The sequence below is a fragment of the Equus quagga genome, chromosome 13 (genome assembly GCF_021613505.1).
Source record: "Equus quagga isolate Etosha38 chromosome 13, UCLA_HA_Equagga_1.0, whole genome shotgun sequence".
Taxonomy (NCBI): Eukaryota; Metazoa; Chordata; class Mammalia; order Perissodactyla; family Equidae; genus Equus; species Equus quagga.
Window position 1 is genome coordinate 102,431,254 of NC_060279.1, and position 16,624 is coordinate 102,447,877.

At 46.4% G+C, this 16,624-nt stretch overlaps 1 protein-coding gene across 1 annotated transcript in view; it reads right to left on the minus strand.

Annotated features, from left to right (window-relative positions):
* WTIP (WT1 interacting protein) overlaps positions 1–16,624 on the minus strand; it is a 28,556-nt gene that overhangs the window by 7,614 nt on the left and 4,318 nt on the right. Inside the window, exons 3-4 of the mRNA XM_046682201.1 lie at positions 16,220–16,623; positions 11,048–11,149 (exon numbers count right to left, since the gene is read on the minus strand). Coding sequence (XP_046538157.1) covers positions 11,048–11,149; positions 16,220–16,623 — 506 coding nt within the window. The remainder of the gene's footprint in view (positions 1–11,047; positions 11,150–16,219; position 16,624) is intronic.

A 16,624-nucleotide genomic window follows, 5' to 3' on the forward strand; every position in this document is an offset into this window, starting at 1 on the left:
AAATTCCAATGGTACTGTTCACAGAAACAGAAAACACAACCCTAAAATGTATATGAAACCTCAAAAGATCCCAAATAGCCAAAGTAATCTTGAGAAAGGACAAAGCTGGAGGCATCACGTTCCCTGATTTCAAACTGTATTACACAGCTATAGTAACAAAAAAAGTATGGTATTGGCACAAAAACAGACACATTAAAAAAAAAAAAAACAGACACAGAGATCAACGGAATAGAAAGGAGAGCCCAAAAATAAATCCACACATATATGGTCAATTAATTTATGACAAAGGAGCCAAGAACATACAATGGGGAAAGGACAGTTTCTTCAATAAATGGGAAAACTGAACAGCCACCTGCAAACAGAATAAAAGTGGACCACTATCTTACACCACATACAAAAATTAATTCAAAGTGGATCAAAGACTTGAATGTAACACCTGAAACCATAAAACTCCTAGAAGAAAACACAGGAGAAAAGCTTCATGACATCAGTCTTGGCGACGATGTTTTGACTCAGACACCAAAAGCAAAAGCAACAAAAGCAAAAATAAAGAAGTGAGACTACACCAGACTAAAAAGCTCTGCACAGCAAAGGAAACAACAAAATGAAAAGGCAACCTACTGAATGGGAGAAAATGATTACAAATCATAAATGTGATAAGGGGAAAATATCCAAAATATATAAAGATCTCATAAACTCAGTAGCAAAAAGAGAAAAAATCCAATTAAAAAGTGGGCAGAAGATTCGAATAGACATTTTTCCAAGGAGGACATTTTTCAAGGCCAAAAGGTACATGAAAAGATGTTCAACATCACTTAATCGTCAGGGAAATGCAAATCAAAACCACCATGAGATATCACCTCACACCTGTTAGAATGGCTATTACCAAAAAGACAAGAGATAACAAGTGTTGGAGAAGATGTGGATAAAAGAGAACCCTTGTACACTGCTGGCGGGAATGTAAACAGGTGCAGCCATTATAGAAAACAGTATAGAAGTTCCTCAAAAAATTAAAAATAGAACTACCATACGATCCAGCTATTCCACTTCTGGGTATTTATCTGAGGAAATGAAAAGACTAATTTGAAAAAATGTCTGCACCCCTATGTTCACTGCAGCCTTATTCACAATAGCCAAGATATGGAAACAGCTAAGTGTTCATTGATGGATGAATGGATAAAGAAATTGTGGTGTATACATACAATGGAATATTATTCAATCATAAAAAAGAATGAAACCTTGCCATTTGTGACAACATGGACTGACCTCAAAGACATTATGCTAATGAAATAAATCTGACAGAGAAAGACAAAAACCATATGATCTCTCTTATATGTGGAGTCTAAAAAAACAACCACCAAGCTCACAGACACAGAGAACAGGCTGGTGGTTGCAAGAGGTGGGGGTTGGCATGTGGGAGAAACAGGTGAACTATTTTTTTTTGTTTTTAGTTTAAATAAATTAAACAAAAACAAAAAAAGAAAGAGGCGTCCCTGTCAGAACAGCAGCCCCAGCAGACCTGGCAGCAGCTGTGAGAGGCATTCCCATTGGAGTCAGGAGGAAGACAGCAAGGCCTAACAAGCAACAAGAGGGAAGCCCCTCCACCAGAAGAAGTGATGACGGGCATCCGCGCAAGCCTGCAGCCAACATCAGGCATAACGGCCAAACAGCAAGTGCTTCTCCCCTCAGGATTCAACACCGTACCAAAGGCCCCAGGCAGTGCAATCAGACAGGTGAAAACAATAAAAGGTTGGAGACGAAGAAGTGAAACTATCTTTAAACACAGATGACATGACTGTGTTATGTAGAAAATCATAAGGAATCTACAAAAAAACTACTAGAACTAATCAATGGGTTTAGCAAGGTTGTAGGATAGGTGATCAGCATATGAAAATCAAATATATGTTTATCTTCTAGCAACAAATGATCGGAAAATGAACTTACAATTTTAAAAATTACATTTATAATAGCATCAAAAAAAAACCATAAGCGGGCCATCCCGGTGGCACAGCGGTTAAGTGCGCACGTTCCGCTTCAGCGGCCCAGGGTTCAAAGGCTCGGATCCCAGGTGCAGACATGGCACCACTTGGCAAGCCATGCTGTGGTAGGTGTCCTACATATAAAGTAGAGGAAGATGGGCATGGATGTTAGCTCAGGGCCAGTCTTCCTCAAAAAAAAAAAAAAAAAACCCATAAAATACTAAGGGATAAATTTAATGAAAGATGTATCTGACCTTACTCTGCAAAACCAAACTTTCCTGAGAGAAACTTTAGAAAACCTTCACAGGGAGATGTACCATTGCTGGAAGATAGTTCTCCATTGGGTCTCTCCCATTTCTGCCCATGTTACAAACAAAGGGCTGGCAGCTTTTGTTCTGGATTATCTTTCCAAGAGCATTTGTGGAGCAAACTGCTTAGAAGACAGAGAGAGCACCTCCCTCGGAAGCAGACAGCAGGTGTGTTTGCCGTCCAGTATAATAAAGATAACGTGTTTCTCCAGGAGAGGGGTCAGACAGCTTTGCTGGAAACTGATTCTAATAGGAGATTTTTTTTTTTTCGATTTTTCCTTTTTCTCCCCAAAGCCCACCAGTACATAGCTGTGTACTTTTTTTCAGTTGTGGGTCCCTCTAGCCGCAGCATATGGGACGCCACCCCAGCATGGCCCGATGAGCGGTGCCGTGTCCGCGCCCAGGACTCGAACCAGCGAAACCCTGGGCCGCCGCAGCGGAGCGCATGAACTTAACCACTCGGCCACAGGGGCTGGCCCCTGGAAACCCATTCTAAAATACCGGAGCTCCCTAAGCTCAGGGTTCCTCAGCCCTGCCATACACCTACTGCATGTGCAGCATCCACCTGGGCCACTCCACGTCACTCCTGTGGGACTCAGGAGGACACGCAGAACTGATGTGAACATGAGGCTCGTGCCCCTTGAGGTGCTCAGTGTCTGCCCCAGGAGGCTCGTGTCTCCAGCCAGCATCTGCGAAACGGCGGCTGGCTAACTTGTCAGCTTGCAAGCAGGGAAAAGTGTCAGACCCTGCACAGTGCCTGACAACCAGCATTATGGCTTCAAATGTTCTCACATCAATTCTCACCAAACTGATCTAGACATTCAACGCCACCCAGTCAAGATCCCAGCACTCTTTTTTGTGTGTATGTGGAAACTGATGTGCCAATTTTAAAATGTATATAAAAATACAAAGAACCTAGAATAGCCAAAATAATCTTGAAAAAGATCAGCAAAGCTGGAAGACTTAGACTACTTATTTTAAGATTTATAGTAATCAAAACAGTGCAACATCGGGGTAAGGAGAGACAAAAAGATCAGTGGGACAGAACAGAGTCCAAAAACAGACCCCTAAATATTTGAACAAATGTACAAGTGGGAAAGCAAAGTCTTTTCAGCACATGGTGCTGGAACAACTTGATAGCCATATGGGGAAAAAAGGAAAATTCCTTTCCTCATACCATATACAAAAAATTAATACAAAATGGGTTATCAACCTGAACATAAAAATGAGAAACCTAAATTTCTAAAAAAAAAAAAAAAAAAAAACCATAGGAGACTATCTTCATGACTTAAAGGGGGACAAAATTTTTTTAAGTCACAGAAACAAAAACCATAAAACAAAAAAACTGACAAATTGGATTTCATCAAAATTTAAAAGATATCATTAAAAATACTTTTAAAAATCACCCTGGGAGAAAATATTCACAAAACACACATCTGAAAACAACTTGTACTCAGAACACATATACATATTCCCACAACGAAATAATAAAAGACAAATAACTCCCAATTAAAACTGGGCCAAAGACTTGAACAGACTTCACAAAAGAAGATATAAATGGCTAAGAAGCAGACAAAAAGATGCTCAACCTCATTAGTGATCAGGGAAATGCAAATTAAAACCACAATATGATACCACTTCACAGCCATAAGAACGGCTAGAACTAAAAAGACTAAAATACCAATTGTTGGCAAATATGTAGAATAATCCAACTCTCTTACACGTCTAGTGGGAGTATAAAACGGTACAACCCTTTGGAAAACAGTCTGGCAGTCTCTGATGAAGTTAAACATACACTTAACCTGTGACCCAGAAATTCCACTCCTTCGAATTTACCCAAGAGAAATGAAAACATTTGCCCACAGATGACCTCTACAAGAATGTTCACAGCACAATCTAGTATCTACCAAGAGTTAAATGGATAAACAAATTGTGGCATATTCATACGACAGAATCCTGCCCAGCAATAAGAAAAGGTGAGCTATTAAATGTGCAACAACATGGGTTAAAAAAAAAAAAAAAGACATGGGGGCGGCCCCGTGGCCGAGTGGTTAAGTTCGTGCGCTCTGCTTCAGCGGCCCAGGGTTTCACCAGTTTGGATCCTGGGCATGGACATGGCACCACTCATCAGGCCACACTGAGGCGGCGTCCCACATAGCACAACTAGAAGGACCCACAACTAAAAATACACAACTATGTACTGGGGGGCTTTGGGGTAAAAGGGAAAAATAAAATCTTAAAAAAAAAAATTAGCCACAAAGTAGTACGTACTATATGACCACATTATATGAAGTTCTAGAAGAGACAAAACTAGTGTATGGCGGTTAGATAAGTGTGATAAGGGAACATACAGGGATCAACTGAAAAAGGGCAAGACAGAAGTTTCTAGGGTGTTTAAAATGTTATGTATCTTTGAGAAAGATGAGTTAGGGGTATGAGTTATATAAATGTCTACATTTATCCAAAATCTTTTAAGTACATATTTAAGATCTGCTTGCTGTATTATATGTAAATTGTACTCAATTAAAAATAAAAACAGGGGCCGGCCCAGTGGTACAGCAGTTAAGTGCCCACGTTCCCCTTCGGTGGCCTGATGTTCACTGGTTCAGATCCCGGGTGCAGACTTGGCAAGCCATACTGTGGCAGGCGTCCCACAGATAAAGTGGAGGAAGATGGGCATGGAGGTTAGCTCAGGGCCAGTCTTCCTCAGCCAAAAGAGGAAGATTGGCAGCAGATGTTAGTTCAGGGTTAATCTTCCTCAAAAAGTAAATAAATAAATAAATAATAAAAAAATAAAAACAAAGATAAACCTAGAATATCTCATGCCAGAGTAAAGAAGTACTCAAAGAATGATGAGGACATGTCAAAAGGGCACAGGAGCCAACTGGAAGGCAATTCCTCTGGCCAAATTTGAGACAATTTGTGCATCAAAAAGAATAACAACCAGGGCCGGCCCCATGGTGTAGTGGTTAAGTTTGGCACATTCTGTTTTAGCAGCCCAGGTTCGCGGGTTGGGATCCCAGGCATGGATCTACACTACTTGTCAGCCGTGCTGTGGTGGCAACCCACATATACAGTGGAGGAAGACTGGCACAGATGTTAGTTCAGGACTAACCTTCCTCAAGCAAAAAAAGAGGAAGACTGGCAACAGATGTTAGATCGGGGCTAATCTTCCTTAGCAAAAAAAAAAAAGAAGAAGAAGAAGAAGAAGAACGACTGTATTGCATGAATAAAAAGTCCATGAGTACATAAGAATACTTACGAAAGAAAATATATATTTGCCCTCATTCAAGTTTAAAACATTCCTTAATCAAAAGTTTCAAAACATTCCCTGGGGAAATGTATCTTCAAAAATACCAACCTCAACGAATCCTGACAGACAGACTTCCACAATCAAAAACTACAAAACAGGGGCCGGCCCCGCGGCTGAGTGGTTAAGTTCCTTTGCTCAGCTTCAGCAGCCCGGGGTTTCGCCAGTTTGGATCCTGGGTGTGGACATGGCACCACTCATCAAGCCATGCTGAGGTGGCGTCCCACATGGCACAACTAGAAGGACCCACAACTAAAATACACAACTATGTACCAGGCGGCTTTGGGAAGAAAAAGGAAAAATAAAAACCTTTTAAAAGAAAAACAAACTACAAAACACAACAAGAAAAAAGGTATCATGACCAAGAGTGAAGAGAAACAAAAATAACGTAAGGAGGCTTTCAAAAGTCATCAGAAATCGGGATTATTAGATACGGAATACAGAATAGGTATGTTTAATATGCTTACAAAATAAACACAGATGTCCAAAACGTGAGACTACAAAGAATTCTTGGACAGCACATTAAAAGCAATAACTGTAAACAAACAAAAAAGGATAAATTGGACTTTATAAAGAATTTCTTCTCATCAGAAGACATCATTCAGAAAGTAATGAAGCAAGAATAGGTTAGGAAAAGAATTCACAACACATATATCCAACAGTGAACTTTTATCCAAGATGCACAAAGAACTCCTACAAATCTATAAGCAAAATTCAAACAACCCAATTTAAAAATGGGCAAAAGACGTCAAAAGGCACTTTACAAAGGCATTTGAATGGCCAAGAAACACACGAAACGGTGTACAACTCATCACTGCTCATCAGGGAAATTTAAATTAAATCTCATTTCCCGTCCACCCCCACCAGAACGGCTCAAAGACCGACCACGCAAAGCGCCAGCGGGAATGAGGGGAAACTGGAATTCTCACACGTTGCCAATGGGATTATAAATTGGTTTGTCTACTCTGGTAACCATTTAGCAGCATATATAAAGTTACACAAATGCTACCCCATGAGTCAGCAACACCACTGCTAGAGAAATAAATCCCATCAACAGGCATGTACACAAATGCTCAGAAGAGTTTTGTTTACGATCACCAAATTATGGGAACAGCTCAAAAGTCCATGTAGAGATGACTGAGAGGGGGCATAAGGGAATCTTCTGGGGAGATGGAAATGTTCTACACATTGATCTGGGTGGTGACGACATGAGCATGCAGGTGTGTAAAAATGCATCAAGCTGTAGTACACGGAAGACTAGTGTGTTTTACACTCTGTAAATATTTGAAATCTTGATAAAAAACAAGAGACTATCGGGGCTGGCCCCGTGGCCGAGTGGTTAAGTTCACACACTCCGCTTCAGGTGGCCCAGTGTTTCATCGGTTCGAATCCTGGGCGTGGACATGGCACTGCTCATCAAACCACGCTGAGACAGCATCCCACATGCCACAACTAGAAGGACCCACAACTAAGAATATACAACTACGGACTGGGGGGCTTTGGGGAGAAAAAGGAAAACGAAAAAACAAAAAACATGAGACTATCAAAAACGTTGAGGCAGATTTGCAAAAAGAAACAAAAAGAACTTCTAGAAATAAAAAGAATCCAATCGCTGAAATGAAAAACTCAATGAAAGAGTTCAACAGGAGATTAACACAGCTGAAGAGAAAAATCAGTGATCCTATTTTCAGCTTCTGGAAGACAGAGCTGAAGAAACTAAACAGGATGTAGCGAAGGGAGACAAATGGATAACATGAAGGAGCGGTTAAGCGACAGAGAATAGAATGAGAAAGTCTAATATCTGTAACGCGAATTCTAGAAGCAAATAATCAAGAGAACAGGAGAGAAACACTTTTTGAAAATAACACAGCTGAGATTTTTCCTAAATTGATAAAAGACCTGAATCTTCAGATTCAAGAGTCAAAATGAACACCAAGCAGGACAAATAAAAGAAAATCCACACATACACACATCTGAGTCAAACTATAAAAGAACATTTCAAATTACCTGTACTTTTTTTTCTAATTGATATGTGAAAGTATTTTAAATATTCTGGAAAATAATGCTTGGAAGTTATGTGTCTGGTAGTATATGGCTTGATTTACCATGTGCTTTGTGGTGTCTTTTAATTCTAATGTAGCGAAATTTGTCAATCCTTTCTTTTATGTTTGGCACTTTTTATGTGGAAAGAAAATCTTTCTGAGCAGAAAATTGCTAAAAATATGCTTCTATATTTACTCCTAAGATTCTCATGTTTTCTTTACATGTTTAAGTCTTTGATCCACTTGGATGTGCTTTCATTTTATTATACGGATAACTGATTTTCCCAGAACCATCTGCTATGCCATTTCTATCACCTGTCAAGCTTTCACACAAGCATGGGTCTGTTTCTGGTCTCTCCATTCTGTGTCACTGGTCCATCTGTCCTTGCACCAATACCACATGAAACTAATGTAACTATACAATACATGTTGATACCTGGTAGTGGAACTTGCTCTTCTTCAAGATCATCTTGACTATTCTTAGCCTTTTGCTCTTCTATTTAAATTTTAGAATGAGTTTGTCAAATTCATGAAAACCTGCTTAATTGGAATTGCAATGGAATTGAATACATCAATTTGGAAAAAAAAAAACTGACATCTCTACACTATTGAATATACCCATCCATGAATATGGTACATTTATTTATTTATTTATTTATTTATTTTTCTTGTCTTACTGAAATGACTAAGACCTCCAGTACAATGCTGAACAGAAGACATGATTGCAGGCATCATTGTCTTCTCATTTAAAGGTCCATTTTTCTCCTATTTCATCGCTGAGTACAATGTTTGCATGGATATTTAGGAACCAACTTTTACCTGGCTTAAGAAGTCCACTTTCAGTCCTAGCTTGCTAAGAATTTCCATCATGAATGAATGTTGAATTTTATTGACTGCTTTTTCCACATCTATTGAAATGATTGTACAGTTTTTCTCTTTTGCTAATGAGGTGAATTACATTCATGAATTTTCCAATGTGAATCCCCTCTAGTATTCTTCAGATAAACTCAACTCAGTCCTAATACCTTACCTTGATTATATACTGCTGATTTCAGTTCCAGAGGGAAAGGGAATAAATAAAATAAATAGTACAAGAAAAATTCCCAGAACTGAGGGACAAGTCTCCAGTCTAACAGGGCTCTGCACGTGTCCAGCACAAGGGATGGCAAAAAGCCTACACTAAACATAAACAAAATCTCCTAAGCCTGACTCCTGCATTGCACAGCTTCAGGAGCACCGTTCCCGTTGTATTTACGTAAACGGTGCTCCCTGGAACTGCGCAGTACACAGACACTCCCAGAGGCCATGACAGCCAGGATTTGTGCAACACGACAGCCCTCTTCTTGAGAGCTCCCGGAAGGAAAAACAAATCTCACACACACACACACACACACACAAATGAGAATCAGAATGGCATCAGAATTTAGCAGCAACCATGGCTGCTGGAAGATAAAACTATGACTTCAAAATGCTGGGTGAAACTTTTTTCCAATTTGGAAATCTATTCCCAGCCAAACTATAAATTAAGTGTGAGGGTAGAATAAAGGCAGTTTAGACAGATCAGAATTCAGAAAATTTACTTTCCATGTGCCCTTTTTTAGATAACTATAGCAAAATGTTGGGAGACATTTTTCGTTGCTTCACAGCTTTGATTCCGCCCTTTTTCTCCAACTTGCATTCAGTATCTAACCGCCCCTCAGCCAGTGTGTCCAAGGGAAACCAGAATCCACGCCCACTGTCTATGGCTGTGCTTGATTAGCATAAAGATGATTCCTCTTCCCTTTTTACAATATTGGTTGAGAGACTCAGGCAAGTCAGTCAATCAAGTCAGCGCACCCTCCCTAGCCAGTGGGACCGGCTCAGGAATGGACGTGTGAGATGATCTGATCATTGACATACAAGGAGATATTTGCTAGGTGTTTTCTGGAGAAGAAGTTTCCCTACCTCAAAAATGTGCCCAGAAGAGATGTCCCTTCTTCCTCCCGACCAGGGGTAGGCCAGCAGAAGTCTCAAGCTGCCTTAGACATTTCACCACCATGAGAGAAGTTGCCACAAGGATAAGCCAAACCCAAGGGAAACTCAGCCAAGCTAATCATAGGGCTTCAGTGACCAGATCAATCCCAGCCTGAAGCCAGCCCTGTTACTGGAATCCCACTTCAGTGAGCCAAGAAATATTCTTAAAGTTTAAGCTTTTTCAGCAACTTCTCTGTTTTCTGCAGCTAAAAGCTTCCAGGAAATCCAGGGAGTCCACATGGGAAGGCACAGAATGAGCACTCCACAGAGGTCTAGAGGGCAACTGGCTCAGACTGACAAGAGGCCAGGGGCTCCCAGTGGGAACTCAGAGAATGCCTGATATAATGGAGCATTTGGGAGGGAAAAAACCCTGAAGATATGATAAAGCTAGACAATACAAGGAGGAAAAGGTTAAAAAAGAAAAAACTCCAGGAAACGTAAAAGACTATAGAAAAAGGGCGATGTAATCACAGCATAATTCTTGGCTCTGCAGTGAATAATATTTATATAGTCACAGCAACATAAATCTGGTTTATTGACTTAACCACAACTTACGATCTGACCACATGAACAAGACGGAAGGAGAGAAGCTCTTCCTCACTGATCACAGCAGAACTAGGTAAATCTTGCCTAAAATTGATATATCAAGAAATACTAGTGGACGGGTTGGTGAGAGGGAGATGTCGCCTAGAAGAAACTGCCGAAAAGTCCGAGGCGGCTGCCGCCAGCAAACAGGACCAGGAGTGGAAAGATAAGTGGTTTTTGCTGTTGCAAAAATAGCTTTTCACAACTGTTTGACTTAACACTGTGCATATGTTCTACTTTTATAAAATAAAATATTAAAATGTTTAGGGTAGATAAATAAAAGATGGCTGCTTGGGGCAAAGTCAGGGAACAGTAGGAAAATCAAGAGTGCAGATTTATTAGGTTGGTCAGATTACAGTTGCTTTTTTCTTTTTATAACTTTCTCTAGGTTATATAATAACAGTTATACTTTAAACTGTGTGTAAAACTGAGACAAAAAATAAAATTACAGGAGGAAGAAATATCGGCCCCATGTCCAGGCAGATAGAGGCACTTGCTCCTCGCGCCCCGTCAAGCAGCTGGGAGACGCCAGCACCCCGCACAGGACGGAGGCTCCGAAGCCGAGGGCCAGAGGGCAGCCCGGCCCTGCAGCCAGCAAAGGCTCCTCCCTGGCCCCACACCTGCCTCCCCTGGGCCCAGCAGACGTCCCCAGCGGCCCGGGTCCCTCAAACAGGCCAGGCCCAGAGGGAAAGCGGCCACAACTCAGCCTCCTCCACACTCCAGCCTGTGCCAGAGCCGGGTGGTCCATCTGCCTGGGACTTAGGTGCAAGGGGGTCCAGGGTGCAAGGGGACAGGGAAGAGGTGACCTACCACAGGAGTCGCAGGTGAAGCAATCGGTGTGATACAGGCTCCCCATCGCCTGGCACGCCTGCCTTGCTCCGTAGATGCCAAGCCCACACTTGATGCAGATGCCTAGGGGAGGAGAGGCAGAGAGAGCAGCGGTCAGCACAGTGACCGTGGAGCCGGATGGACATGCACCCCACTCCCAGTCCCAATGCTGCCCACGCGCCTGACCCTGGGCAGGCGAACTTCCCTGGGCCTCCGTCACTCGGTTACAAATGGCCAACATGGGGCCAAGAAGCGCTTGTTGCTGACAAACAGGGTTTGTTGCTGTTGTTGGGAAGATTGAGTTTAGCAGAGTGCCTGGCACAGAGTCAGAGATAACTGATGCTGTCCTCGCCATCAAAATCATGGTGACATGTTCATACCTAGAAAGTCACTCTGAGCCCCTTCACCTGGGACCTGCTCTTGGACTGAGGGAAAATCCTTTCTGCTGTCTATGAACCAAAAAGAATGAAGCCCACACAGGCACCGCCAGGACAGAGTCGCTGACCCTCCCCAGCCACTTTCCTCATCTGTAGCATGAGATTAATCTACCCTCTCATTCAGTCAGAGCGTGGACATGATGGCCTGCCACGTGCCCTGCACAACTTAGGGGCTGGAGGTCCTACGATGTACCAGTCAAGCCCTCCCTCAAGGAGGCTGTGCTCCAGCCTGTATTCCAGTGGAGAGAGACAGACAAACAGACAGATAACATCTCCGGGGGAAACAAGTGCTATGGAGGAAAATAAGGCTGATGAAGAATATGTCTGAGTGTGTGACTCTTAAACAGGGTGGTCAGAGGCTGGGTCAGACAAGCTGATATTTGAGCAAAAGCTGAAAGGAAATAAGGCAGGGAAGTTTCCATGCAGACATCTAGGTTAACTGGATGGAATCAGGGGCCACCCCTGGCAGCATGGGGCGGGGGCGTGGGGGGAGAGCTGCTCAGAAGGCAGGAGGGGGTGACCAGCAATGCCAGGGCAAAGCCCTTGAGGCTCCCTAGCCAGCCCTCCTGGAGACCCAAACCAGAGACGGCAGCCAGACATCAGAAGTCCCCCTCACAGAGTTACCAGTGGTCTCCCACGCACCCCACATAGGGCATGAAGATGGGTTCCACCTGCCATCGAGACCCTAAGTGTCCTGGCTGCTCCAGGACATGATACCCTCCCCCTCTCCCTCTTGCTTCCTACCAGATCTCTCTCCTTAACATTTAACCATGGTTGAGCTTCTCCCGTCTTAAAAAATCTCTCCCTCCCCCATCAGCCACCCCATTTCCCCCCTTCCTTCAGTCAAGAACAACCACTTCGTCCACACTCAGTCATCTCTTGACTATGCAGATCCATGGACTTCCCGTTCTGATCCTGCTGGAGGGGGAACTCTCCTCCTCCTGGGTTTCCAGGATACGACCCGCACCTGGCTTTCTGGTTCCTCTCCCTCCCCAGCCCCGGTGGGTACTCCCCTGCTCTGTCCTGGGCTTCCCACGCCATGGTCTCCCCAGGGAAGGGAGGGCCAGTTCAGACGCCCTGAAAACCAAGCAGGTGTGCAAAGCTGGCTGGTGGGGACCCAGGTAAACAGAGAAGAGAGCCATGGCCGCCAGAAGCTGCAGCCACGCCTCGGCTCTGCTGACGGCTACTGGGTGGGGATGCGGGCCCAGCATTGCTAAAGACCAATTTGTCAAGAAAAGCTAGACATCTAGATTTATAGGTGAAATCTTCCCAAGCTAAAATTAATTACTAACTTAAATGCTTTGAAGACACAGAAGCCAAACACCATGTCTGCAGGTTTCCCTGGGCAGTCCCAACATGCTCCTAACCGGTCACCCCATGGAAGGCTCCCGGCGCTCTGCCCCAACCTGGACCACTCTCCTGAGTCACTGACTCACGTCCCGCATGGCCTCAGACCGCTCCAGGTCCAGAGAAAAGCTCCAGGCTCCCCACAAAACTGCTCTTGCCCCTGGGTTCCCACTCCAGGAATGGCACTTCTGCATAGCCGGGTTTGAGGGAGCACCACAGCCTACCCTCTCCCTCCTTCACCTCCAGCTCCAACTCTCAGCTCCTCTACTCCCTAATCTTGACTCCACCCCCTCCCCTCACTCCCACTAGCCTGATTCAGAACATCTTCAATTCTCATCGCAAGGGCTGCTTCCACAGTCTCTCACGCATTCCAGCCTGGCCCCCCAGAAGTCGCCCCCCAAATGCAGGCACACTTATCTTTCTAAAGTGAAAATGACTCACACCTCTGCTCTTGTCCATCAACTTCGAATACCTGACCTTGTCACCTCCCTAAGTTACCAGAATAGCAAACGAAGTCGGCTGCCTGTGGAAAGCAAGACAGGAGGATGGGCAAGAGGGGAGGCTGTGACCTTGTATTCTTAGTTTTTTGGTTCTGTTGGCTTTTTTCTAAATATGTGTTTGCATCACTTTAATAAAAATACACGGAAGGAGGAGAACCAGGAGCATGAGGTAATGTCCAAAATTCAGGGAGTACAACGTTTCAAGGAGAGTTGACTCCAGCTGTGGGACGGAGCAGTGAGATCCAGACCAACGAGGCCTGGCAGACACCTGCTGGGGCTGGGGAGTCGTCGGTCCTGTGCAAGAGCTGGGCCAGTTCAGTGAGAGGAGACAGCAGATGGCTGAGGGGACAGCAGACGCAGATACGCAAAGACAATGCCAACTAGACACGGGGATGAGAAGATGAGATGAAAGGGCTGACGAGACCTTGTGGCCATGTAGGTTTGTGTTTGTTTGGGTTTTTTTTTTTAATGAAAGACCCTTGTACATATTACAAGCAAAGGAAAAGAGCCATTGGAAAGAGGAAAGCAGAAGACGGAGGAGGTGGAGTTGCAGACAGAAGGACCCTTATCCTCAGATCTGGATGCGTACCTGAGAGCCTGCGGGTAAGGAACAGGAAGCCAGAGGAACAGACTGCAACTGCTGACCCCAATTTTTTCAGCAAAGTAGAAAGCAAGGGCAGGGGCCGGAGGAGAGAAGCAGTTTGTTGAGGGAATAAAAGAGGAAACTGACCAAGGCTTAGAGAGATGGGTGGCACCAGAAAACCACAGAGGGTGCCGACCATCCATCTGCTGCCTGCAACAGCAGCAGCAAAGGAGCCGCAGCCCGGACTCGGAGTCAGGGCTCCACAGGGCAGACAGCCACCAGAGGAATCAGAGACGCTGAGAGGCGGGCTGCAGTCAGAACCGAAGGCTGCTGAAGTGAAGCAAAAACAGGGTGTGGCCCTGGGAGTGGGTGGCTGAAGAGAAGGCAGAGAGGTCACCAAAGTTAAAGAGGTTCCAGAAGCCTGGGGCTGTTTGCTGGCTAATGGCAGTGGAACTCGGGAGGAGAGAGGGGAAAGTTCCAAAGGTGTCAGTGAATGGCAGAGGGGGACCAGGACGTCAGCTGGCGTCAGGGCCAAGGAGAAGAAGGGATGGCACAGAGTGGAAGGAACACATCTGAAAGATGAGGTTTGCCAGAGATCACTGAGCTCGTGCAGACTTCCTTTTGTAAAATTCTGTACTATTCGGGTTGAATTGTAGGAAATTGCCACTTTTATAGCTCCAAAAGGTCAAATATCAGAAGTTCAAACAAATATTTGCCCATATTTTTAAAAATCAGGAAAATGTAACTTAGATCTGGCTTCTCTTGAAAAACCGAAGATCTATCATGGCTCACCTCCCACTCCCAGGTGGCTTCAATGGGCTGGAGCTGAGCTGAGTGGCGGCTCCCTCTGGGAAGGCCAACCCATTAGCCCCTATGGTCTTGTACCATCAGCTCTCCGCTTCTCCCACTGCCTGCCTGGGTCTAGCCACCTCGACTTCACACCAAGATTCTGAGTAGCCACGGAGGCCCACAGAACACACCTCCACCCAGGCCTGCAGTGTGTGGGACAGGAAAATGGGCAGTCTCCCATGGAGAAAGTACTGGAAGTCATTGTTTTCAGAAGAGAGTCCCAGCTTCTGCTCCTGGTACCTGCGTGGCAAGAGAGGCAAGAGCTTCCTAACTCATCTCCCTGCTCCCAGGCCATGTGACAGCGGCCACAAGAACTACCAGACCACACATTCTCACCCTGCCGCCCCCAGATGAGCATGAAACCCTTCGGTGAGCCCCCTCCCAAAAGCAGGCTGACCCCATGGCCCAAAAACTCCCTTGACCACCTGACCCCTCTTGGGCTGCAAGCCCGGGGAGCATACTGGAACAATCCCCATCTTTACTTGCCTCCTTTCACCCACATTCTTCCCTCTGCCTGGAATGCCCTCATCTGGCCTGTCACAGCCTCCTCCTCTCTCAAGATCCAGTTCAGGGCGGTCCTGAGCTGCTAGCTGGAATGAATGTATGAAAGATACATACTCCAGGACAGCCTCAGTCGCAAGCACCATAACCACGGAAACCAGGCGCTCAGCCGTCCTGCTTCTCAGTACCGGAGGGAAGCAAGCCCCCTCCCCAGGCCTCTCCTCAGAACCTCAAGCCTGAGAGTCCTAGGAATGGTCCAAAGGACCAGGGATCAGGGAACCAGGGTCAGACCGCGAAATGGAGGCTGTCAGAGACTGCTGGGCTTTGCAAACGCTGTGAAGCAAGATTCCCTGTGGAAACATCCCATACACACTGCACAACCCAGAGCGAGGACAGCCCCGTGTGAGCGGCTTGGTCCCCTCCCCCTCTGGGTGGGCGTCCTCTCCCCCACACACTCTACCTCCAGCCGCTACCATCGCCAAAGCCTCAGGTCAGGCGGGGGATCTGGGGGTAGCTGGACCGCTCCACCTCCCTGCTCCTGTCCACACCCCATACTGCTGGTGGCAGACACCCCAGGACGGCAGGGGTCCCTACACAGCTTGGCTGATCAGCTAACCACAAAGCATGGAGTAGGACGAGCAGAGTGGCAGGTATCAAGAAGAAACTACCCGAGATCGGCTTATTCTGTCATGAAGTTAGGAACAGGAGCGCATCACCTCACTCTGCCAGAACACCTTCTCCGGCCGGGAGACCCAGAGGCGGAGCCGCTATTCCAAATAAACCCCAGACCCGGCGGTTCGCACTCACACGCCCGCCGCGCAACTAACGTCGCCGGCTCCCCAGCGCCCCTGGAGACACGCTTGTCCCATCCCGGCCCCTCGGCCCACCCCGAGCTCGCCTCGGCCCAGCCGGCCTCCGACCCCGGGGCCGGACTCACCGAAGTAGTCCCGCGCCGTGCGCGCCTCCAGCGCCCGCTCCAGCTCTCGGGTCAGCGCCTCCAGCCGCCGCTCCGCCGCGCTCGGGCCGCCCTCCCGGGCCGCGGGCAGCTGCAGCGGAGGCAGCGGGAAGGAGGCAGGCCCCGCGGGCTCCGGGGAGCGCGCCGGCGCGGGGCAGGCGCCGGGCGGGAGCAGGTCGGCGTAGGCGCCGGCCGAGCCGCGGGAGCCCAGACTGGACACGCTGGAGCGGGCGCTGCCCACCGACGGCGGCCCGGGGCCGGGGCGCGGGTCCGAGCGGCCGGGGCGCGGGCTGCCGTGGCGTTGGTCGTAGCCCAGGCTGATGCCGCTGGAGCGGGCGCTGCCGCCGCCGCCGTCCGAGCCCGCCAGGCTGGCCCGCGGGCTGCCCG